The sequence below is a fragment of the Dioscorea cayenensis genome, chromosome 9, assembly GCF_009730915.1.
Source record: "Dioscorea cayenensis subsp. rotundata cultivar TDr96_F1 chromosome 9, TDr96_F1_v2_PseudoChromosome.rev07_lg8_w22 25.fasta, whole genome shotgun sequence".
In the NCBI taxonomy this organism is placed as follows: Eukaryota; Viridiplantae; Streptophyta; class Magnoliopsida; order Dioscoreales; family Dioscoreaceae; genus Dioscorea; species Dioscorea cayenensis.
In genome coordinates, this window is record NC_052479.1 from 14,141,649 (window position 1) to 14,165,439 (window position 23,791).

General features: G+C 34.4%; 2 protein-coding genes across 3 annotated transcripts; one reads left to right on the top strand and one right to left on the bottom strand.

Annotated features, from left to right (window-relative positions):
• The first annotated feature begins 1,339 nt into the window (after positions 1-1,339).
• LOC120268382 (NADH dehydrogenase [ubiquinone] 1 alpha subcomplex assembly factor 2-like) lies at positions 1,340-18,888 on the top strand. Of its 2 annotated transcripts, none has more exons than XM_039275809.1 (9): positions 1,340-1,681; positions 2,480-2,536; positions 2,779-2,831; positions 3,841-3,892; positions 6,142-6,201; positions 6,709-6,780; positions 8,260-8,323; positions 11,206-11,293; positions 18,446-18,888. In XM_039275809.1, exons 1-8 carry the CDS (start codon positions 1,570-1,572, stop codon positions 11,267-11,269), a joined length of 534 nt encoding a protein of 177 aa, XP_039131743.1. In that variant the 5' UTR covers positions 1,340-1,569; the 3' UTR covers positions 11,270-11,293; positions 18,446-18,888. The 2 variants fall into 2 exon arrangements, with proteins under 2 accessions (XP_039131743.1, XP_039131744.1); XM_039275810.1 differs by lacking the exon at positions 11,206-11,293 and having other exon boundaries at positions 1,340-1,435; positions 1,555-1,681.
• Positions 18,889-19,240: 352 nt separating this feature from the next.
• LOC120269143 (reactive Intermediate Deaminase A, chloroplastic-like) lies at positions 19,241-23,512 on the bottom strand. The gene is made up of 6 exons (XM_039276459.1): positions 23,274-23,512; positions 21,292-21,407; positions 21,133-21,177; positions 20,548-20,621; positions 20,417-20,466; positions 19,241-19,566 (listed from the first exon to the last, which is right to left on the bottom strand). The coding sequence occupies exons 1-6, from the start codon at positions 23,467-23,469 to the stop codon at positions 19,472-19,474; spliced, it is 576 nt and encodes a 191-aa protein (XP_039132393.1). The 5' UTR covers positions 23,470-23,512; the 3' UTR covers positions 19,241-19,471.
• Positions 23,513-23,791: the final 279 nt, after the last annotated feature.

The window sequence follows — 23,791 nt, forward strand, 5'->3', positions numbered from 1 at the left end:
TAACTTGTTGCGTGATTACGGCTGATTGATTCTCAAGATGAGGAGGATCATGAGACATCCTTTTAAGATAGATTTGATCTTAAAATTTTGGTCTGACTCCAGCGAATATCCTGGACAAGAAGCAGAGGAGGAGGAGGAGGAGGAGGACGACGAGGAGGGGTTATCCAGGGGAAGGGTTCTTCCTTCTCATTTATGGTGTGAAGTCCACAAGCCGGTTGACGCTTCAGATCCGAGAAAAAAAGGAAAACGCACTGTGGACCGAGCTTGACTAATCACGACGAACCGGTCTTCCGATATTTATGTTTAAATTTAGAAAATTTGATGCCTCCATTAATTCTTCTGCATGGGATACCATAAACTTGCCATCTGCCACATGCCAACACTTCAGTTCAAACGAAAAAGATCAATATTTTATGTAGAGACTTAAAGAGTTTACCGTTAGGGTCGATATTTAAAGCGTTAATATGAATAGTTAAAGCAGGATAAAGATAAATTTAAAGCGGAGCGACAATTCTTAAATAAATATATAATATATATAAACATAGAATAGACAGCTTAAAGCGATGATTTAACATATACAACTAGATAAACATAAAGCGAGAAGAATTTTTAGAGCGAAATGAACTCGTTTTTCGGGTGAGGATTCGACAATGTCACATTGTCTGTCTCGATAACAAGATCGACTACAGCTCATTTGAAGATGGAGTGCACTTGACCAATCTGCTCGAAGTCAACTTCATTTTTACGTTGACATACCGATTTATATCTATCGGGTATGATAAATTTCACCCTGACTCGTTTTTTGAAACAAATTTATATCTATCAATACCACAAAAACTCTCCATAATAAACTTGCATTGTTTATAAATTACATTACTCCTCCAGGAGATGGTCAAAAGTGATAGCAATGAAGAAATTCTCATCAGACATGAAAGCCGGAGAATCGAAATCGAACAAACCAAATGAGGAGAAGAACAAGAAGATGTAATGCAACTTCAAACATTGTCTCAACGAAGCAATGACAGCCCCACATAAAGGTTGGACATGATGTGATTGGGAGCTTTTTTTTCCCACCATTTTCAAGGGCAAAAATGAGATTTCACAATATGGACCCATTTGAAGTGAACGGTAGGGGGTAAAAGGGAAGTTAAACAATAACGGAAGGGTTGTCCGGGGTTTGTCAAACTTGGAGGGGTTGTTTGGTAATATTTGAAATTCACGAGGGGTAAACAATAATTTTCCCTAAGATATATATTATAATATACATATACAGTATAAAAACATTAATATTTATTAAGACAATATATAATAAGAACTAAAATTTGAATACAAGGCCTGATGTGATTCTTCCAACCACGATCCAAGTTCTCACCGCCGGCGCCTGCTCTCTCCGCCACCGCCACCGCCACCGCCACTACCGGCGCCTCTTGTGCAGGTGTCACAAAGCCTCTCCAAGCTCTCACCTTCACCTTCGCTCCTTGTGACCCCACATTCACTTCCATAACTCCCCTTTAACCCTAATTTCAACTGTGTCCTATATGCTCTGGAAACCAGATTGTTCCAGCGGCGATGTCGAAGCTGTTCTCCAAGTTCTTGGGCGTTTTCCGCTATCGCAACCTTGTTGGTGTGGACAAGGCTGGAAATCGCTACTTCACTCGAACGGAAAAGTTGGACGGAGTCGGTGAGATATTCTTGATTGGCATTGGAAACTGATATAATATATTATCTGATTTGACAAGTATCTTTTGTTTTTTCTTAAGAATTTTTAATCCTTTAGATTTTTGGATAGAACGGATGGCCGCAATAATCTCTTTGGTGTCTGCTTGTGTTTTTGAGTCTGTGTCTTTTTTGAATGGGATAATGGCCAAAAATTTGAAGTTTAGGTGATTTTTGAAGGAAAGTAAATTAAAGTTATCCAATTTGGTAATTTTTGTGGAATATTTGTCCATTTTAAATGCTATATGAGAATAAAAAAATTATCAAAATGATGTATTTAGTAAATTTTCATATTTGTATGTTGGTTCAATTCTTTCCTAGAACTTGCCAATTTGGGTAATTTTTCATCTTTTTGACAAATAAAAAAATAATAATTGTAAAAAGATATTTGTTGATTAAATGATAACTTAAAAATTTATGGATTTAGCATAGTATTAAAAAGAGAGCAATTAGTTTTGGCATCAAATTGATACAGTTCAAAGTTTGAAAAAGAATTGAAAAGAACCTTGAAAGTTGGAACCATGGATTATCCTTTACTACATTGTCTCGCTTCGTTGACAATAGACTCATGTATATCTGTGTGTGTGCTATAAAATTGTCTTTTCTGCTTTGAATTTATTTATTTCTTTTTTTGGTCATTTTAGATGTATTGCATCGTGTTTTTGTTTGCACTTTCATTGACCAGTTCTGGAAATGCATTTTCAAAATGATGTTGTGCAATGATGAGAATTTTTATATCTGATTTTCCTAATTGTTATTCCAGTGAAGGAAAAAAGATGGGTGATATTCAAAGGCGAGGAGGACCCCACATCAATTCCAGGTTAGTTCCAAAAAGGCCTTAGTTTATTTTTTCTTTTTGTTATTGTATAATACTTATATGTCTTCCAAGGATGGAAAGTGCTTGCAAGTTAATCATTAAGTGAAGTAATATAATTGTACATGATTTTATTATGTGTAGGGAATCTAGGGATAAGTAAATTATCCTTATTTACAGAATCTTGGCCCTTGCATTTTGTGGATTTTGAAACTTATTTATGCTATTTTTATTTTCATTTGCTATAGTTGAGTGGATATGCTGGCTAAATGGGCAAAGGAAGAAAGCTCCAACTCCACAGGCAAGCAATTTTTTTTTTTTTTTTAAAAATAAAGTTACCATTTGGATTTTATTTCTTTAATTGTGATAACTGATATTACTGGTATTTATGAATGAAAATCTGTTATACATTGCATTCAACAATACTTTGATTTATGATATCTATAGGTTAAGCAAATTCTGTGGTAATCCTACAAAAGTTTTTCAGATAAATGCCTAAATCTTTTTTATTAAAATTATGAAAACCAGTAGTGCAGACCTCTTTCCATATTTGACTGTCAATTTTTTGAAAATATGCTGTGTATAAATGGATTTATATCTGGGTGCAGTCCATTTTAGCTTTACATGCAACATCATAGAGGAAAATATTTAACAGCTGAGTCACTTGATTCCAAATTGTGTCTAGTTAAATGCTTATGATATGTAGAATTGAATTTGGATTTTCTGTTGGCACTAACTTAATATTTTGCATGAATGTCGTACTTGTCGTCTTATGAAATAGCCTACAGGAAGAAAACATTGTTTTTTCCTCTTTAATCTTAGCGATTAAAGTCATGGACTACTGAAAACCTGACAACCTACTAGAACCATATACATCAGAATTGGTGACCATGAGAGGTGCAATACTTATATTCAATTTTAGTACAAGAAGCACGTGCTTGTTTTGCAAGTTGACTTCTCATAGAAGTTTTAAGTTGTGCTATTGAAGTAAAAATATTGAATGCGGTTGCAAAAGTTGTAACTAATGAATGGCAAAGATGTTGATGCCATTGAAGTGGCTATTGGTCGGCTGTAAATGTTGATGTTTTGGTTGATGTGAAGTTTGTTGCATGTATCTTGAGCATGTTCAGATTATCTGCAAAAATCAAATTTTAAGCATTATTTCTCCACAAATATTTCAAGTTCTATGCTTTCTGTATGTTCTTTGATTATTCTCATGCTTAACTATGTAGGACTGTGTATAAGTTTTACTTATTTGGAACACATTAAACTGATTATATCTGTTAAAACATGTCAGTTACTATGTTCAGGAAATGATTGAGCTGGAGGCCAGGCGTGAGCGAGTTAAACTGAACGCTGCATGTATGTTTCACCTTAATACTCTGTGATTTTACTGCAATTGCAGACATTTTGATCTAATAAAAGCTTCTTACCTTATTTGATATGATAAAACTTCGATTCTAGGACAACATCAATGCAACATTAACTTTATGCCTCAAATTGCTACTGAGTGTAACTGCACTTAATTCACCAGATTATTCTCCATTCAAGGTTATTAAATTTTGTTAGTTTATATTGCATTTAACAAATGTTGCAGCCTTGTTCAAAATTTTGCTGGTCTAGACGCTTTCATTGTAAAATCCGTACAAAACCGAGGGATTCATTTAAAGAAAATTATGCCTGATATGGTTGATGTATATACTCTTCTATATTTTCTATTGCTCGGCAAAATGTATCGAGCGGCTTGTCTAGTAGTTCATGTATCAAGAGGTGGTCTTGATGATTGATGATGTACTCTTCTTTTCTTTTCTTTTTTTTGGTGGGAGAAAAATTTGTCCTTGACAAACATCCCTTTTCTTTTTTACATGCAACAGTATTCATATTTTAAAATGGGTTTTTCTGTTGTCTTCTTGATTATGTGCAGTTGTGAAAGAATGTTAGTCTGTTCATTGTTTAGGGACCAAATATCCACTAGCAATACAAATATAGTTCTCAACATTATTTTTGCTTAAATGCATTTTAATACATCTTAAAAGGATACAATTCTTCTCATGTTACTTGCTTGATTTGAATTAAGTTAAAACCTTGAAATGATGTATTGTTGGTAGTATTGAACAAAATTAAGAGTGGTTGTTACTCTTTTTTTTTTCCCAATATACTTGCTTTGTATTTGAACAAACATTACAAACCTCATATTTGTCATAAATCTGCTACTGTTTTTCTTTTATGTTGTGTCATTTTTTCCTCCTTTTCTTCCTTTTTTTTTCCTGACATTGTTTAGATCTCTCATATTTGTCGCCAATTGTTTGTTTCATTTCACTACATCTTTTGTCATCTGATTCCCTCAAAGGGTGTTTTGTTCATGGAATCCTTAAGCATTTCTTGGTATCTTCATGGGAATGTGAAGTATTACAATGTTTGGTCCACCATTTTCAGACATTCCTATGGGCGATTTACATCCCATGGGAATCAAATTCCCCAATTTTGTGCGCTTATGATTCTTTCATAATATGTGGTAACAAGATTACCACAAATGAGACATCTTTCTTATCTTTAAGATAAAATTAAATTTTTATTTCTCTATATCATAACTTCTTTTGCTCTATTTTTATTCTTTCTTTAATGATTAAATTTTTTCTTCTCTAATTAATTGAACAAAGAAATGCTCTGTTCTTGGTGATCTTACATGGACTAAATACCTCCATCTCATATAACTTGTAATGTGTCATATGTGAATTAAATTCTTAGGAATGTGAGAAGGAAGAAGAATACTTCATCCCTAAACCAAACAACAACAACAACATTAGTCCCAACTATTTGGAGTTGGCTACATTAATCTTTTCCATCCACATTGTTCTATCAAAAGCAAAAAAAACTAGATAAACCTAGAGTAGACAAATTATTCCGCAAAGTTTTTACTAAACACTTTTTAGGTCTACCTCTTTTACGACCCTCTACCTAATGCGCTTCCGCCATCCTTGTAGGGGCATCTATTGGTCGCCTCAAGGCATGCCCATGCCATTTTAAACGATTCTCTCTTAAAATGTCCATCAATGAACCAAACAAGCCATACTATTTCAATTTGTTACTAGCTTAATGCTATGTTTATTCTGATGTAAACAAGGCTTAGAGGGTGACTACTTGATGATTTCTTTATGTGAATCTGCAGAACTTATTTTGTACTGCATATTTATCATTTTCTTGTTCCATTTTAATGGTCTAAATGTTTGTTTAGTATATAAGGTTATTCTTGGGATTGCATGCATTGGGTATTCCATTTTTGTTTTACTCTGAACTTTCCTAATAAAACCAAAAAGTACATAATTCAAATGGCCCTGGTTTAAAAATATACTGCAATATGGCCCAGTCAGCAAGCCATGTCAACCTGATTGGATTAGGAATTATTTTTGTAATGTGATCCGAGACATACATGTTATTTGTTTGGTTATGGGGTTATCCCTGACTAACCCTGGGTTATCCCATGACTCCAATCAAAGACTCAATGTTACTCCACCAACCTTTAATACTCTCTCTTGCTGGTTTTTTGTTTATGAAATTATAATTTATTTGCACCAATAACATCATTATTCAATATTTTTTCTTGCTTTAAGTGCTGAAAAAGGAAGAGGAGATGAAGTCCACTTCTAGCAGGCCAAAACCCCAGAGCATTGGTAAGCAATTGGTTACATCAGACTACGCAAACATGCGTAACATTTTTGACAGAGGCAATTCTCTGTAACTTCATATACACCTGTTATTATAAACATGAATGTGATGCTTGGTTGTTGACACTTGACATATAGTTTTGTTGAGAGTCATGTGTTACAAAAATTTTATCGCACCTCAAAACATGAAGCACCTATATGTTTCATTTCATTGTATTACTTATCAAAGTAGTATGCCTTTGAATATCTTGGGGAAGAAGGAACTCCATATAGTAGAGAATATAAGAAATAAATTTAGAGTTCTCTATGGCTGTTTACTTATTTGTACCATTATACACATTCGATGTTCTTAAAGACTTGCCTCTCTGATCTACATTACTGTATATGAATCCACATCAAGATGAATATTTGTACTGTACCAGCTCTTGGTATCATCAAGACTAGTGTTGCTTTGAAGTAGCTGTGCTTCATGCAGTATAATTGATTAGCCTGTTTTCCACTTTTGATGAATAGGCAAAGTTGAGTCTCCAGATCTTGAAAGTTTTATTCAGCAGTTTCGAAGAGGTTCCATTGATCATGACAAAGGTATATCTATCTTCAATAGCAACAAAATCAGAAAAACAACTTGGTCTAAGAACTATATATTGTTCTATAAACTTATATGCCCTTAACCAAAATTGAGTGCATTGCAGTTGAGTCCAATTTTTTTATATAGTTATACTTTAAATTAAATTTGTTGTGGTCTTAATAGATTTTGTTACATTCAAATCTCAATGTTTTCTTGCATGAATGTAGTTTGGTATACAACTTGTATAGGGTCCAAACTGTTTTTGTTTGTAATTTTCTTAAGCAATTTGTACTTTTCTACCTGTCATGATTTTTATTATATTGTTGTAGTATCCAATTCTGCATTGACATCTATAGATGCCTTCTTCTGCTTCGATGTTTGCTTACATGGTAAACTATTCTCTCTGGATTTTTCCCTTACAAATTTGGCCACTATTTTATTAAAACTGTCATCATACCATAAAAGGTCTGAATCATCTTTTACCTATAGTGACCTTCACCGATTCAGGGTAGGTTTTATTTGCTTTATTCCTTTGAGATTGCATCCTCCAATGTTTTTATTTCTACTCTTGCAACTATTTTTACTATGAGAGACCTATTGGGAAGCATCAGATTGAGCTACATTCAGGGATCCACTTCCTAACCAGATGGCTAGTGCCTTCTATCGGTGCTATGTTGTTGGATTTTCATTTTTTATCATTGTTCTATTACTTCACTTTCTAATATTTGGGTAATTAAAATTCTATCTGAAAATTATTGAAGCAGCTTTCAAAAGTAACCCTTTTAGTTGTTTTGTGGAGTCATTTTATATGCCAAAATATAACCTAAATAAGATCTGTTGTTTGTTATTGTCTTCAAACATCAAATTGTCATGTACACTCGTTAATCCAGTATTATTATCTTCTTGTAAAATCTTAAAATTTAGAAATTTGTTCCTCTTTCTCTTGTATACAGAAAATTTTTCCTATAATTCTTTCTGTACACCAACTCGTCTGCAATTTTTATTGGTATCTCTTTTCATGTACATTAAATTTCTTCTTCTGTATTTCCCATCTTTCATGCACTCATCCCTTATCACTTGAGTAAAAGGATAATATGAGAGGCCTTATGTTCCAAATTGCCTTGCACATTATGTTCTTTACTGGTGAAAGATCTTTATATTTTCATTTTTGTATATTTGTTTTGGTACCTTGATTCATCCCTAGTTTTAAAGTGTTGGCAAATGCTGGAAATCTTTCTTATACTTTTGACTAGACTACATTTATAGCCTGTAACATATGCATGATGTTTTTCTTTGTGTGATGTAAAAGTATCATTCTAGCTTAAAGATATGAAGCTTAGAATGCCAAATTTATAATTGAGTTGTTATGTGAAGTTCAGGTATTAGTGTTGCTTAAAAGAATGATCACTGTGCGGCCATAGTATTTTATCTGATGATTTAAATGATCTATGTTGTCATACTGAGTACTGAGAGTTCTGCTTTTATATTTTGGAAAGGTATGGCACATGATGATGTGGCTGACATAGTTGATGGTAACAAAGATGACAAAGACAAAGAAAGGTAACCTTTTTTTATCTTAACATCTCATCTTGGAGTATAATTGGATTTTTAATATTTATTCCTGTTCTAAATTGGCTGGTGGGGCTTGTATGATATGCCTGAATGTATACCAATATTATTATAATCTCAGTTTATCAAGGTTCACGACTATCAAAATTTTCAAGTGTTATTGCTTGTTTTTTAATTGCATGAAGTTATTCATGATTTTCTGTTTAAATTAGTAATCCTTCCTTTGTAGCTCTCTTTTGGCCATCTTTAGTACAAGTGTGTTAATAAGTCATACCAATCATGATTCCCTATTAATTTGTTTTAGTATACTAAAACCATTTCCTAGAATAAACAGCATGGTGTTACGTCGCATGTGAGTATAGATTAGTGTGATGATTATGGGGATTGTGAATGCCAATAGTATCTGCATTGGTTTTAGTATTTGTAGTTAATTTTCTTTAAAAGCGTACAGCTTGTATGTAGTTATTGTCACTGTTAGGGTTGGTTTATAATGATTGACAAGTCAAGAGAGACATGGTCGATTCCCCTGAAAGCACTTTTACTTTTACCAAAGTTTTAGATAGGTTTGGAATTAGTTGATCTGTATTCAACACAGTTTTAAAGTGTGCTCTGAGTTTTGGTATAAATTCAAGTTGAATTGTTTGGTCATTACAATTTTCAACAAATTTTAACCTTTTTTAAGAATGGGATAGTAAAATATTCTTTAAAATAAGATAATTATAGCTAATACAAATAGGATTTAATTCATATTGTTTAAAAAGTCAACATAGCTGGGTATCAATGAAAAACTCTTATGTTTTCCATAGTTTTAGCTTAATTTGGAAGAATTGATGTGTTGTACATGGTTCTAAAATGTTCTTTTGGTTTGGGTACAAGTCCTAACTGAACTTTTTGACTGTTTCAATTACATCTTCAATTTCCCACCTTTTTTTTAAGTTTAAATTAATTAAAAAACAAGAAAAGTAAAAATTCTGTAAAATAAAAGAATTATAGCAAATTAATATGAGATTGAGTTATCAAGTGCATTGAGTCGGTCTTCATCGATTATGAACTATTCAAAGTAAATCAGGCTTTTGTGGGTCTAATTATTGATTAACCATATTTAATTATGTTTCACACTTTCACAGCTATTGGTACTGCCAATGACTTAGTTGTTAAGCACAAAAGCTTAATTTCACCTTGAGTTTAGCCCAATTCTTTGGTAAATGAGTCCAGTTCAAGCTAGCTAGTCTGGTTTTAAATTAATTTTGAACTAAGCCCAACTTGTTTGAGGTTGGCATGATTTAGGTTTCAAGTATCTTACATCAATACTTTTTATGCTTTAGGTTAGTTAAGAAAATCAATTCTACTACAAATTAAATCAGTAGCAAGGTGATTAGAGGGAAAACCATTAAACTTTATTATTCTCCATTATTTTTAATTGAACCCAGTGGTGTATTAGACACGATTGCTAATTGTGCCTGCGCATAATGAAATGCACACTGCTGATGCATATCACGGGGCATGGTCCAACCAAGGCTGGGCTGGATCATGCTAGATGTCCTCGCTGACCCATTATTTATTTATAAAAAAAATTTAAAAAATATATAAACATTAATAACAAAAGATAGAAAGAAGATATATTATTTTGAGGTTTTTATAGTGTTGAATAGAAAAGAAAATACCATGGAAACAAAATAACCATTCGGCCAACTCACCCACTATGGAATAGAGTGCTTGTAGCCATAGGTCCACATGCCGCGCCAGTCCATGGGCCTTACCCTCCACGCACACATGGGCACTGGAACCACTTGCACTGTTGCACACAACCTCTATTCACAGTATTATAAATATGCCCTCACCCGTGATTCAAACTCTCACCACTTGCGAAATGGTTTAACGGAGACCCGACTATCAATCGGATCTCCAGCCCATTGTTGCCTAGGGGATGGGTTGTGCCATGCACAGGCCGACAGGGCCCACTACTACAGTAATTGAACCTTTCTAAGAGTGCTAAATTTTGTTAAGTCAAATATTGGCTTGAGCTTTAAGTTCTTACTGAACTTCAACTCATTTATATGAGTCAAGCTCGAGCTGCTTACCCTTTTAACTCGAGTTGTGCCAAAATTAAATTAAGCCAAGCTTGTACCATTCTTGGTCTGTTCAGGTTCACTCGTTTATAGCTGTACATCTAGCCTAATTTGTTGATTATCTGGTTATGATTAATTATTTTCTTGTAATTTGCACAATTCCAAGTTAAAATTAACAGAAATTGTGAGAAGAATTGGAATTGATTTCTTAATTTTTGGAGTACAATGGGCATCACATATATACACACATTAACCCTAAATTAATCCCACAATTTATGGGATCCAAACAAATTAGAAAAATATTTTAACAAATCAGAAAAATCATCCTAATTCCGAGTAACTACCAAAAATAACTTTCCTAATTTACAACCTCCTAATTTACAGCTTTTTCTATTTTCTCCAACACTCCCTCAAGCTGGTGAATAGGTATTTTCCATTCCCAGCTTGAATACAAAGCTCTCAAATACTGAACTATTTAACCCTTTAGTAAACACATTTGCAAGTTGTCCATGAGTAGACACATAAGGCATACAAATCAATCCACTCTCCAGCTTCTCCTTTATGAAATGCCAGTCAATCTCAATGTGTTTTGTATGAATTATGTTGAACTGAATTGTGAGCTATGCTAATTGCTGATTTGTTATCACAATACAATCTGATAGGAGCATCCCACTTAATCTTCAAATCTTCTAAAATGATCTTCACCCAGAGTAGTTCGCACACACCTTGAGCCATTGCTTGAAATTCAGCTTCTGCACTTGATCTTGCTATGACTTTTTGCTTCTTGCTTCTCAACGTCACTAGGTTGCCTCCAAGAAAAGTACAATATCCAGAGGTTGACCTCCTATTAACAAGAGATCCAGCGTAATCAGCATCTGTATACGCCTCAAGAGTGAGTCCTTCGTTTCTTCTAAATAAAATTCCCTTTCCCTACTGTTCCTTTGAGATATTGCAAGATCCTGATTGCTGCCTGTAGATGAACTTCTTTTGGACTGTGCATGAATTGACTACCCACACTCACAACATATACTATGTCCGGTCTAGTATGAGATAGATGAGTCTCCCTACTAGATGTTGATACATCTCTCTATCTACTGTAGCATCTTCCTTAGCTAGACCAAGCTTGAGATTCGGATCAATGGGAGTGGCAACAGGTTTGTACGCCATCTTTACCAATTTCCTTTGGTAAATCCAACACATACTTCTGTTGGGAAATGAAGATACCTTTCCTGGAATGAGCAACCTTAATTCCCAAGAAGTATTTGTCTTCCAAGGGCTTTGATCTCGAACTCTTTAGCCAAGCAGTGATTTAGAAACTGTTTTTCTTCATCGTCATCACCTGTCACAATTATATCATCCACATAGACTAGAAGTGTTGTGACTCCATCTGAAGTTGAATATTTAATGAACAGTGTGTGATCCCCTTGACTCTGTTTATAACCCATAGCAATCATGACTTTTGCAAATCTTCCAAACCATGCTCGTGGGGACTACTTGAGCCCATACAGGGCATTCTTCAGCTTACATACTGTATGTCCAATCAATTTTTTCTCATAACCTGGTGGAACATCCATGTAGATCTTCTCTGACAAATCTCCGTGAAGAAAAGCATTTTTCACGTCAAATTGCTCCAAAGCCCAGCCATAATTCGCTGCCAATGATAATAAGATTCTCACTGTATGCATCTTTGCAACTGGAGCAAATGTCTCAAGGTAATCTATACCATAGGTCTGAGTATAACCCTTAGCCACGAGTCTCGCCTTATATCTTTCAATTGACCCACCTGCTTTATATTTTACTGTATATACCCACTTACATCCCACAGCCTTTTTTTCTTCAGGTAGCTTTACTTACTCCCATGTTCTATTCTTCTCAAGGGCCTCCATTTCTTCATTCATGGCTCGTTTCCATTTTTCATTGAATAATGCCTCGGATAGGTGGTGGGAATGACAATAGTGTTTAGGTTGACATGGAAGGGTTTATGTGGGTTAGAAGTGTTTGAATGAAATGTAATTTGCAAGAGGGTACAATGGGTGTTTGGTACATTCTCTGGTTCCTTTCCTAATTGCTATGGGAAGGTTCTAATCATCCTCATGATCCATTTCGGCTGGTAAATAGGATTTAGAGAGTGAGTCAGAAGATGTTACCTCATTATTGTTGGGTTCCGGATTGGATTCTTGATCGTGTCTAGGTCCAGGAGCAGCCATCTTCTGTCTTGTGAACTCTTTGTTCTTCCCAAATCTTACATCTTCAAGGACAGATTGGTCTTGGACTTGTTTAGGTTCAATTGGTGAAGGAAGGATTGGACTTGGACTTTCGGTTAGGCTTGACTTGTGTATTGGTTTTGAAGGTTGAGGTTCAGGTGTGATGGCAGTGGCGTTATCTTTTGGTTAAGTGATGGTACTAGGAAAATCTTCAAATCCCCAACCATCCTTATCTTCTCTTTTTAAACTCTTCCCCTGAAGATAAGAATGAGGGAAATAGGACTCTTGTTCATGAAAAGTCACATCTATGGAAACATAAAAACTCTTGGAGGAAGGATGATAACATTTGTACCCTTTTTGTGTGGAGGAATATCTGACGAAGATGCATTTAAGAGCCCTTGGGTCTAGTTTTCCCCTATTGTGACTATGAATGTGAACATAGGACACACAACCAAATATCCGAGGAACAAGGTTATTTGTGATTTGTAGGTGAGGGTAAAAGGTGGAAAGTTTCTCCATGGGACTTTGAAATTTTAAGACTCTAGTTGGCAATCGATTGATTAAGTGTGTGGAAATAAGGACTGTTTCCCCCCAAAAAGACTTTGGTACTTGTTTTTGAAATAACAAGGCCCTAGGTGCTTTGAGTAGGTGACCCATTTTCTTTTCTGCCACTCCATTTTGCTGAGGGGTGCTAACACGAGAGGACTCATGCACTATTCCTTTTTCCTCAAAGTAGGGACTAAGTATTTGATTAAAATAATCCTTGGCATTGTCTGACCTAAATCTCTTGATTTTGACACCAAATTGGTTTTCTATCATGGAAAAGAAATTAGAAAGGACGCAACTGACATCAGACTTTTGTTTAAGCAAGAACACCCAGGTAACACGAGTACAATCATCAATGAATGAAACAAACCATCTTGCCCCAGAGACATTTGGAATATTAGAAGGCCCCTAAATATCACTATGAATAAGATGGAAAGGAAAAGGACTTATTTTATTACTGGTTGGAAATGGGACACGCTTGTGTTTAGCTAGTTCACACACCTCACAATGAAATTGTCCTACATTAAGACCTTGAAACAAAGAAGGAAACAAGATTTGTAAAACTCTAAATGAGGGATGGCCAAGGCGATGATGATAAAGCCAAATTTGTCCTTTGTTAAAGGAAGAACTGTTGGTTATTAGAGAATAAGGTAGATTGCCGTTCTGTTAATGTCCGATTGGGATGGTATGTCAAGGTAGTAGAGGCCGTTCCTTTCTCTAGCACGTCCAGTCATCCTCCTCGAATCCCTGTCCTAAAATACACAACAATCATGATGAAAAACCACATTACATCTTTAGTCTTAGGTAAATTTTTGGATAGAGATAAGATTGGTAGACAGAGTTGGAACACGAAGAACATTTTTTAAAGTGAGTGATGAATTTATTCTAATATCTCCTACACCAGCCACGGTTATTAAGGAACCATTTGCTGTGGCAATTTTTCTATTACTTGGACATGGCGTGTAATTTAGGAAGAAACTAAGTGAGTTGGTCATATGGTCAGTTGCACCTGAGACCATGACCCAAGAGTTGATAAAGGTGTTATCCAAGACATTCAACCTAATAGAAGGAGACTCACATGAATACACCAAGGAACAAGTACATGAGGATTTTTCCAGGCTATTGATGAGAGTCTTCAATCTTTCAATAACTTCATGGTTGAATCCACTAGATTCTTGTGGAAATGCTGTTGTTTCTTGAACTGCAACAATATTTGCATGCCTTCTAGCCCTTGCTTGTTCCTCTCTTGGTGTCCATTCACAACTTGGTGGCTTGCCATGGAGTTTCCAACACCTATCCCTGGTATACAGTTACTTTTTACAATAGCTGCACCTATTTTTGTTCTTCATTGCTTCTCTGGTGAGATTGCTATTACCATCTGCCACCATGACCGCGCCATCATTGCTTGGGGAATCAAGCATTAGTCTCTTTCTACTTCCCTCAATCCGGATTATTGCAACAACTTCATTAAAGCAGGGATTTTTTGGTTTTCCAAGAATTTGAATCTTAACTTGATCAAACTCAAGATTGAGTCCTACCAGAAAATCATAGATCCGGTCTTGTTCAATGAATTCTTTGAGAATTGCAGCATCATCTGGACATTTAGCTTTAATCACCCTATAGTGATCGAGCTCCTGCCAAAGCGGCTTCAATTTATTTGCATATTCCGTAACATTCTTGTTCCCTTGCTTTGCAACCATTGTTTTCACCTTCACATCATAAACTTGGGCAGCATCCTTTGCCTTGGAGTAGGTTTGCTAAATTGCATCCCAAATCTCTTCTGCGGTTGACAAAAACATGCACGTATCGCTGATTTCTGGGATCATCGAGTTCCATGGCCACGCCATAATCATTGAGTCTTTTTCATCCCATGCTTTAAAAAGTGGATCATTCCTATCCGGTCCAAGCTCTATGATATGGCTGATTTTTCCTCTGCCTGTGAGAATGGTTCGAACCAATTGAGACCACTAAAGATAATTCCTTCCATTAAGTAGATATGCTGTCTGAATACTCTGAAGTTATCCTTGGTGCTGGGACCGTACAGATTCTTTTGATTGATTCAAAACATAAGATTCAGACATCTCTGATATTGCCATGAATTCAATTAGAATTTGACTGTGATGAAAGACTTGTTAGAAGAGAAACTACAGCAATGAAGCCTGCTCGAAGAAGAAAAAAGAATCCCAAGAAAGAAGAGAAGAACCTAAAGCTCTGGTACCATAACATAAATTGTGAGAAGAATTGGAATTGATTTCTTAATTTTTGGAGTACAATGGGCAGCACATACATACACACATTAACCCTAAATTAATCCCACAATTTATGGGATCCAAACAAATCAGAAAAATATTCTAACAAATTAGAAAAATCATCCTAATTTTGAGTAACTACCAAAAATAACTTTCCTAATTTACAACCTCCTAATTTACAGCTTTTTCTATTTTCTCCAACAAAAATATGTGAAACAACCTCTATCTAATTATTCTTTAATGGTATTGAATCATTTCACATATAATATATTATGTAATATTATTAGAAGAAAATTGCATGTGTACGTAACAAAAGGGGATAATCGCTTAAAGATCCTGTAAGAATTATATCTATTTATATATCCCCATAATGATTGTTATATTGCTTACACTCTTGTATGTCCTACAGTCAAAAATAAACCTAACAAACTGCATGTAAGAATCTTATTTGAATATGTGTGATCACCCTAAATTTGACAAAAAAATTGCGAATAAGGTAAAAACCCAAATAGAACAAGAAATAAAAATTCTCTTTTCTCCAATTGGGAAGATTGTTATGTTTTTATTTAAGAATTGATTCTCACGCAATATTACTAGTAGCATAGTATTCTCTATATGAGGAAGTTGATATTTTTGTGGGGATATATATTCAATTTTCCCTATTAGTGATTGTTGTTGTTAGAAGAGATGGAGAAGAGTGGAACAAGTCTATTATGTCTTGAACAAGTCTCATGTAAGACCCTTTGGGTCTGCATATAGGAAACAACACATACAAATATACCCCTGTACTCATATAGTATATCCCTGTACACATGTATACATACATATATGTCTAACAGTTGTTGCCTATAATATTGTGAGATAAACATTGTTAAATTGCCCATAATTTTTCTATGACCTATGTATTTAATGTCTAATTGAAAAAATGAAGAATTTTTTTAATGTGAGTTATCCAATTCTACCTTACTATATGCTTGAAATACGACTAGAATTCAAGGGAGGGATTCATGTGAAAAACTTAAAAGGGTTGAAAGTAAATAACTCAAAAGATACGATATATTTAAGAAAAAAAATTCTAAGGTTTAATAGATAAAATAAAACACACCAATCCTTGAGGTTTAAAACCTACAATTCAGTCACTCAAGTTAATGTTAGCACATGATGTATTAATCATTTGGTCAGTCAGTCCTATGTCTTCTTATAAAACAATTAACAAAATGGAAATGCAAACTTTAAACTCAACTAAGTGGTAAATTTATAACAATTAGTGGGGAGTTGTAGACTTTAAAAACTGGATTATTATTTTCATTGTTCAGTGCCATTACAGCACCTAATAGTCATCTCAAATCCCCATGTAGAAGATTGTGGAGTATCAATATGACTGTCCGCAAGATTCACGCATGATGGATATGCATGTAGAGGGCATTTGGATTAGGGTTGCACATTGAGGATGGCAATTTATTTACCATAGGGAAAGCAGTGACTTGTTTGTTTATTAAAAGAGCACCAACCAGCCCTTCCAATTTTATTAGAACTCTGTATTCTTTTTTACACTAGTGGATATGGGCCATCTATTGGCTAATTGACGTAAGCTATTCTGTGTTTGTAATTGATTGATTGTTTGTTTCTCCCTGCTGTATTCTGTATCTTTGTGGTGAGAATTGATAGATCTAACCTAAGGCTGGTAATGGGGCGGGGAATCCCCGATCCCCGTGGGGACCCGACCCAACGGGGACGGGATTCCCCGGTTCATCCCCCCGTGGGGGCGGGGACGGGGGCCAACCTGTCCCCGTTTGTTAAATGGGTCGGGGGCGGGGATTGTTATCCCCGCCCCGCGGGATCCCCGTCCCCGATTAAAAATAATATATATAAATTTTTAATTTAAATTATTTACAGTTTTGCCTTTTTGTACATTATCTCATTAAATTTCGTTTTGCTTCATACACATTTGGAGTATTTTATTTTTGTAAATTTTGTTTTGTTGGTTTGTTGAGCTTTATTTTGAATGATTTTTATGTTTATCATGTGTATTAGTGTGTATTAGTATTAGATTTTTTTTAAAACAATCAAAACTTATAGGTATATGGGGATCCCCGCGGGGACGGGGACGGGGACGGGGAGATAACTCCCCCCCTTCGGGGAGTCGGGAACGGGGATTCCCCGTCCCCGACTCTCGCGGGGACGGGGACGGGGAGACCCCTCCCCTGCCCCGCCCCGCCCCGCCCCGTTACCAGCCCTAATCTAACCATGGGTGTTAGTCGAAAAAAAGATATGGTATGGGTGCATTTTGGTCCCTGAAATATGCCTACATAATTATTTCAGCCTTGGAATAATAAAAAAGATTGCTTTTAGTTTTAGGATTAATTTAAAACACATTGCAACAAAAGCTGATTGATAGTTTAGGGACTTTCCCTAACCTCTTCTTCCCAGTGCAAGTACCAAAATAATTTTTTTTCTTTACTCTTTTTTTGGATTTAAGCACTAACATGAATATTGGGATATACTTAGGGACCAAAAATGCACTTTCACCATAAGAATTTCCATGATCATTAATGTATTGCCCAATTTGATTTAAACCATATTAATCAGATCAACTAATAGCTTTCTATGCTTTTGGTTTTGGAGTTCTACTTCTGAACATAGAAATTAGAATGTTTGTCATTGTTAGATGCATTTCCTTTTAGTTCGTTTCTATGCTTTTTAGCTTAATGTTTTAGAAATATTTGGAAAGAAAAACTAAGTGAAATGGGTGGCAGCATTTTCATCTTTGTGGCTATTCAATTTTTCAATTTGCCTTTTTAGGTTATTTTCTATCATATTGAACTCAAACTCTTCTTAAGAATTGGTCATTCAATTCTAATTGTTGCTTCTTTCTAAAACACTTTCAACAGAGAAAGGATTTTTGTTTCAGATGCGCTAACAATTTGGTTAAATTGAAATACGTTATAGCACAAGTTTAACTGGAACAAAAAGAACCTAGAGTGTTATTAAATTATTATTGTCAATACTATTCCTGTTTATCTACTCATTTATAACTTATTTCAGGTCTTCGGAGCCAACTGGATCCGGTGAATCTTTTAAACCGGGAACTTGGCAACCGCCAATGTAGTAGTAGTAGTTCAGGTGATACCAATTTGTATTTTGAAATAAATTAAATTCAGTAAGAATTACTGAGCTGCCAATGGGAGAGATTGATGATCATGTCTTTGTTGTATTATTCTTTTCCCTATTTTCCGTGTCATTTAGATGTCTTTTAGCATACCATAGTCACCTTGCAGCTTTTCATCCGTTGGAGATTCTCAGTTAGGAGATTAGCTTCTACTGGTTAAATTTTGAGATTCAAATCAAAATGACAGGATTAATTGTCAAAAGGTTGATGACTGTTGGTTTCTAAATTGTGAAACCTTTCTTTAGTATACATTCGACATTCTTTTAAATCTTCGGCAACTGTATAATGAAATGTGATAACTCATTCCGGTTTTTGGCATTGTGAGGTATTAATTTATCTATTGTTTAATTATTTAACAAATGATGTTGTATCAAATAAAGGCTCCCACTTTTGCAGTGATTTAGAATCTCCTGTTGGCTTGGATGCTAATGTATTTGATGCAAGATAAGATGTAACTAATTTTTAAACATATTCTATAGGTTCCATATAATTAGTGTTTAAAAAATGTTACTTCAACTTTATATATTTTCTCTATAGATTTTATATGCTACAGTTGGGATTGCAATTTGCAAAACATGTATCCATCCAATTCTGAAGATTGTGTGTTTGGAAACAAATGTGCAAGACCAAGCATTCAACATTAATGTTTCACAGAAACAATTTTAAGTTATGGAAAGCAAGGTTTTAATTTAAAACACACAAGAAACACCCCCTCATTATTCAGGAAATGCTTCTAGATTCAACAACAGTCATCACTAACTGATCCAACAAAAAGAGGCGTTTGTTTGTTTTACAACTTTGATTCCACAAAATGATCAATCAGAAATTAATGAAGACTTATTTTTATTCATCAGAATGATCAATTCATGAAACAGAACAGGGCTATTCTCTGCATAGTTGTTCTACAGTGCAGCGATGCACTCGATTTCAATCCTTGCATTCATAGGTAATGCAGCAACCTGGTAAGTAGAACGTGCTGGAGCAGGAGATGAGAAATCTGCATAAAGATGGGAAACCCAAAACCAGGATTAGTTACAAATCATACATCCAGATGTGCTCACTAAATTGAACCAAAAAATAGCTAACTTCAGTTTGAGGAAAGAGTAGATAAAAATTTGAAAAGGGTAAATTATTTTAAATAATCGTCCCAACTATTACAATATTCCTATTTGAATCACCAAATTATAAAAATTTCAATTGAGTTACTTTCAAAATTTAAATTCACATTCAATTGAATCACTTATGTTTAAGCTGTTGTGACAGAGCTGATGTGGCATGACACATTATATAACTTATATCCACATCAACCATGTCATGTGGCTAAGCATCATTTTTATCCCCAACTATGCTACGCCTTGCGGAGGGAAAAAGGTTAAAGATATAAGAAAGAGCGCTGAAAATGGTTTCTCACTTTGGATAAAAATGATACTTCACCACAATGGCATGGTTCACGTGATGCAAATTATATAACATGTCATGCCACATCAGCCTATGCGTTAATAGTGTGTGCATAGTGATTTAATTGAGCGTGAATCTGAGGCTGGGAGGGTAAGGTACTCAATTGAGAAATTTTTCCTAATTTGAGTGACTCAAACCCCCAGTAACTCAAATAGAAATACCCGAATAGTTGGATGACTATTTAAATAATTTACCCAATCTTACATGATGTCCAAACTGAGTTATAGCATTAATTGTGATCAAGATGGAAAAACATTCAAGATTATAAACAGAAAAGTTAAAATCAGTCAGAAAAACGTGTTGAAGGCATGCAGAAAATAAGCCCAGAACCTCTTATTAATTAAAATATCAAGCTTGCACAGAATATAACAGCTGGTCTGCAGACTCACATTTGGAATATATCTCATTAACTGCTTTGAAGTCTTTCAAGTCTGCCAACCTGTAAGAGAAGATTGTGAAATGATTGTAAGAAAGATAACTTTTTAGATCACTGGACATCAGAAGAAATGAGAATTCTCACATAATTGTTGTCTTAACAACAGCAGAGTAGTCAGCACCACTAGCTTTAAGTATTTCTCCCATGTTCTTCAGGACCTGCAGGTTCAAAAGATAGCTTAAAAAGACATACAAGTATTCTTATTTTAGGAGATCATGAATCTGCTATCTCAATTAGATTCTACGGATATTTCCAGACCATCAAGACCATATTTATGACTAAAAATGCACAAATGGCTTTGGACTAATTCCATGAATACCATAACATCTGATTCTATATTTTGGAATTATTGAATACCCAATTAACACAAGAAGTTAACAAAAATCTGAAAAGCAAAGTCATTAATACTTTTTGGGACCAAAGTTACGTGTCAATTTTAGGTGGCCTCACAACTACATTGAGATCCATTGAGGATCCAATTGCAACATGGTTTGAGATCAGTTTATTATTCACACTTTTAAAACTGAACATGAAATTTCATCTTTGACTCCTAGTTCCATTGTATCTTGATCGCTTTCCCTAGGAAATGCTAATTACATAGATCCTTCCAAAGGCAGAGAAAGGAAGCTATAAGTCTTTGACATAAAGTTATTAAAAAAAGGTATTCACCTGTTCAGTTTGACCTTCTATGCTGTCAGAGATGAATTTTCCTGTCTAAATATGAGAGTTTAAATAATCAATAATCTATACAAAGATAACTAAATATATTTTATAATTGCTCCACGCTTCTGGTCATTAAAGAATAAACAAAATGAAAAGAAAACAAACCTCAGGAACAAGTCCAAGGACACCAGAAACAAACAGAAGGTTGTTAGCCTTGATAGCTTGAGAATAGGGTCCCAATGCTGCAGGAGCCTTTTCGGTTTGAACAGCCTCTTTGCTAACTGGCATTGACAAAGTAATTCACATTCAGTCATTCCACAAGCGGGCAATTTGCAGTCAGAGTAGAAAAGGAAAATTACTTCAATTTTAATGTCATGTAACTTCAGAATGACAATGTCTGGCACATTCTAGACTATTGATACTGAAATGACTTCAGTAGTAGAAGGGAAAAAGGTAATCAAATAGGTTAAATCCAAAGTTATATAAAAAAAAAAAACAAACAATTTGGAAGAATTAAGAAAGTTTTGTGTTTGATTGCCCTTTTTCCACGGAAAAATTTTCCGCAGGTCATTTTCGAGTTTTTAGACTGTTTTGTTTGTCAAAATTTTTACGTGGAAAATTTTTTACGAAATCTGACGTGAAAACTATTTTCCTGTGAAAAATTTTTCACTCACAGGAAAAGTTTTTCGGGGAAAAGAGTAAGGGAGCTATTTGATAACTTGCGAGACAAATCAAATTTGGGATAAGGATCAACTTCAATGTTTTTTCTTTTATTTTAATTTTTTTTAAAAAAAAAGAGTAATTATATAACTTGATAATATTTTAAATAAATTTATCCAAATCAATGAACAGATCCCGAGGCGTTTTGATTGTGAGATTCAATTACATGTAGTATTGTTTATAATTATCAAATATTTTTAAATATTTTTAACAATTTTAATAATTTTTAAAAAATTACTATAGAAAATGTAAACTTTTTACAGGGAAAAATTGATGCGATCGAACAACAAATTAGGTTTTTATGGAAAAATGTTCATTTTCATGAAACAGATCAAACAACAAAATCTGAATTTTCCATCGAAATATTTTCTCCTTAAAAATAGTGCTAATCAAAGCATATTTTTTTCAGTTTTTCCATAGAAAAATTTTTCCATGTAAAAATATTCATGGAAAAATTTTTCTTTCTCAAGTAATTTTCCAGTGTTGTCAATCAAAAGCACATACCTAAAAAGAAAATTGTTACTAGTGAAGACCACAAGATTCATGATTTGAATATCTACCTAACAACATCAAAAACCCTACTATTGAAGGAGCAAAAAATGCAAATAGAAGGCACAACATTTTTTTTCAAAAACAGAGATTTGAAATTTTTAATTTCTCTATATCTTGAATTGGCATATATCGTCGTGGATGTCCTGACTTTCAGTCAAAGACAACAAGATGATGGACAGAAGGAGCTAAACATCAAATCCATGAAAATTGATAAGGAAACCATTATTTCAAATCTTCTTCTTGAGCAATAATTTCAGATGTTCTCCATTTCAGAATGATTAGTAAACAAGGATCTTATATGACCTTAAGGTACAACAGGTCTAAATAATTCACCTTACACGCATGTTAAAAATGACGATCTATCAATGAAAGTGAATTTACAAACAATGCTTCACCATTTATGCAAAACATCCTTATTGCACACATGCAAGTTTTTACTAATTTCAATAACTCAATAATGTAAAGATCTTTGAAGATAGTACAACTAGACAAATTCTACGCATAATTGATCAAATTGATCCTCTAAACTGCAAATTTCCATTCAAACAAAAAGAAAAACAAAAAACAGAGAACAGAGAACTTCAAACGCTCAACTATGATCCCAAATCAGCAAAGAAACAAATTCTCATACCACTCTACAGGAAGCTCTCAGAAATCAACAAGTTCAGCCACTAATTTTTGATTTGAAAGGTAAACTAGTTTAACTTTCAAGAATCCAATTTCACCAAATTCAACAACATTATCATAGGTTCAAGTCAACCTATAGTCCATCAACCTAATCATCAAACACATATGGAACAAAATATTCAGCTTTCGAACAAAGATATGCATGAAAATGGTGTGTTTTTTAAAAAGAAAAAAAAAGGGGCAATTACCAGAAGCAGAGGTAGAAAATGAAGCAGAGGCCACGCAGGCGAATGGCTTTGAATGAGAAGTAGAAGAGGACCAGAGCCTAGAGCCAACAAAAGAAACGCAGCAGAGCCCAGCAGCGAGCGGGTATCGAGCGCGCAGAGGGCGAATCTGAGCACCATGCGCCGCCGGCATGGACAACCTCGCCGCGCACCAGGCCATTGTAAAACCTACCACCTCTTTCTGACAAAACCACTTCAGAGTTATAGATTTTTTTTTTTTAATCTGAAATGACTTTTTTTTAAATTTATTTTTGAAAGAGTGTGAAATGAGTGGATTTTGAATTTATTGATATTATTTAAAATTTAATTTTTAATTAATTATAGATATTTATTGATATTAACATTTTTTTAAAAATTAATTTATTTATGTAACTATATTTTGTTAAACATATTGATTGGTTACTATTTAGGTACTTAATTGGGAGGATGGGATTTGTCTTGAACAAGGTTGTTAGTATTGTACCAGAGGTTTTTCTCTTGAA

Excerpts from the sequence above, each read along its gene's own strand:
- LOC120268382 (XM_039275809.1), top strand. The coding sequence starts at position 1,570 with ATGTCGAAGCTGTTCTCCAAGTTCTTGGGCGTTTTCCGCTATCGCAAC. Across the intron at positions 1,682-2,479 it reads GGAAAAGTTGGACGGAGTCG|TGAAGGAAAAAAGATGGGTG; the intron begins GTGAGATATTCT and ends TTGTTATTCCAG. Across the intron at positions 6,202-6,708 it reads GCCAAAACCCCAGAGCATTG|GCAAAGTTGAGTCTCCAGAT; the intron begins GTAAGCAATTGG and ends TTTGATGAATAG.
- LOC120269143 (XM_039276459.1), bottom strand. The coding sequence starts at position 23,469 with ATGGCCTGGTGCGCGGCGAGGTTGTCCATGCCGGCGGCGCATGGTGCT. Across the intron at positions 21,408-23,273 it reads ATTTTCTACCTCTGCTTCTG|TTAGCAAAGAGGCTGTTCAA; the intron begins GTAATTGCCCCT and ends TGTCAATGCCAG. Across the intron at positions 19,567-20,416 it reads TAATGAGATATATTCCAAAT|ATTTCTCATCTCCTGCTCCA; the intron begins GTGAGTCTGCAG and ends ATCTTTATGCAG.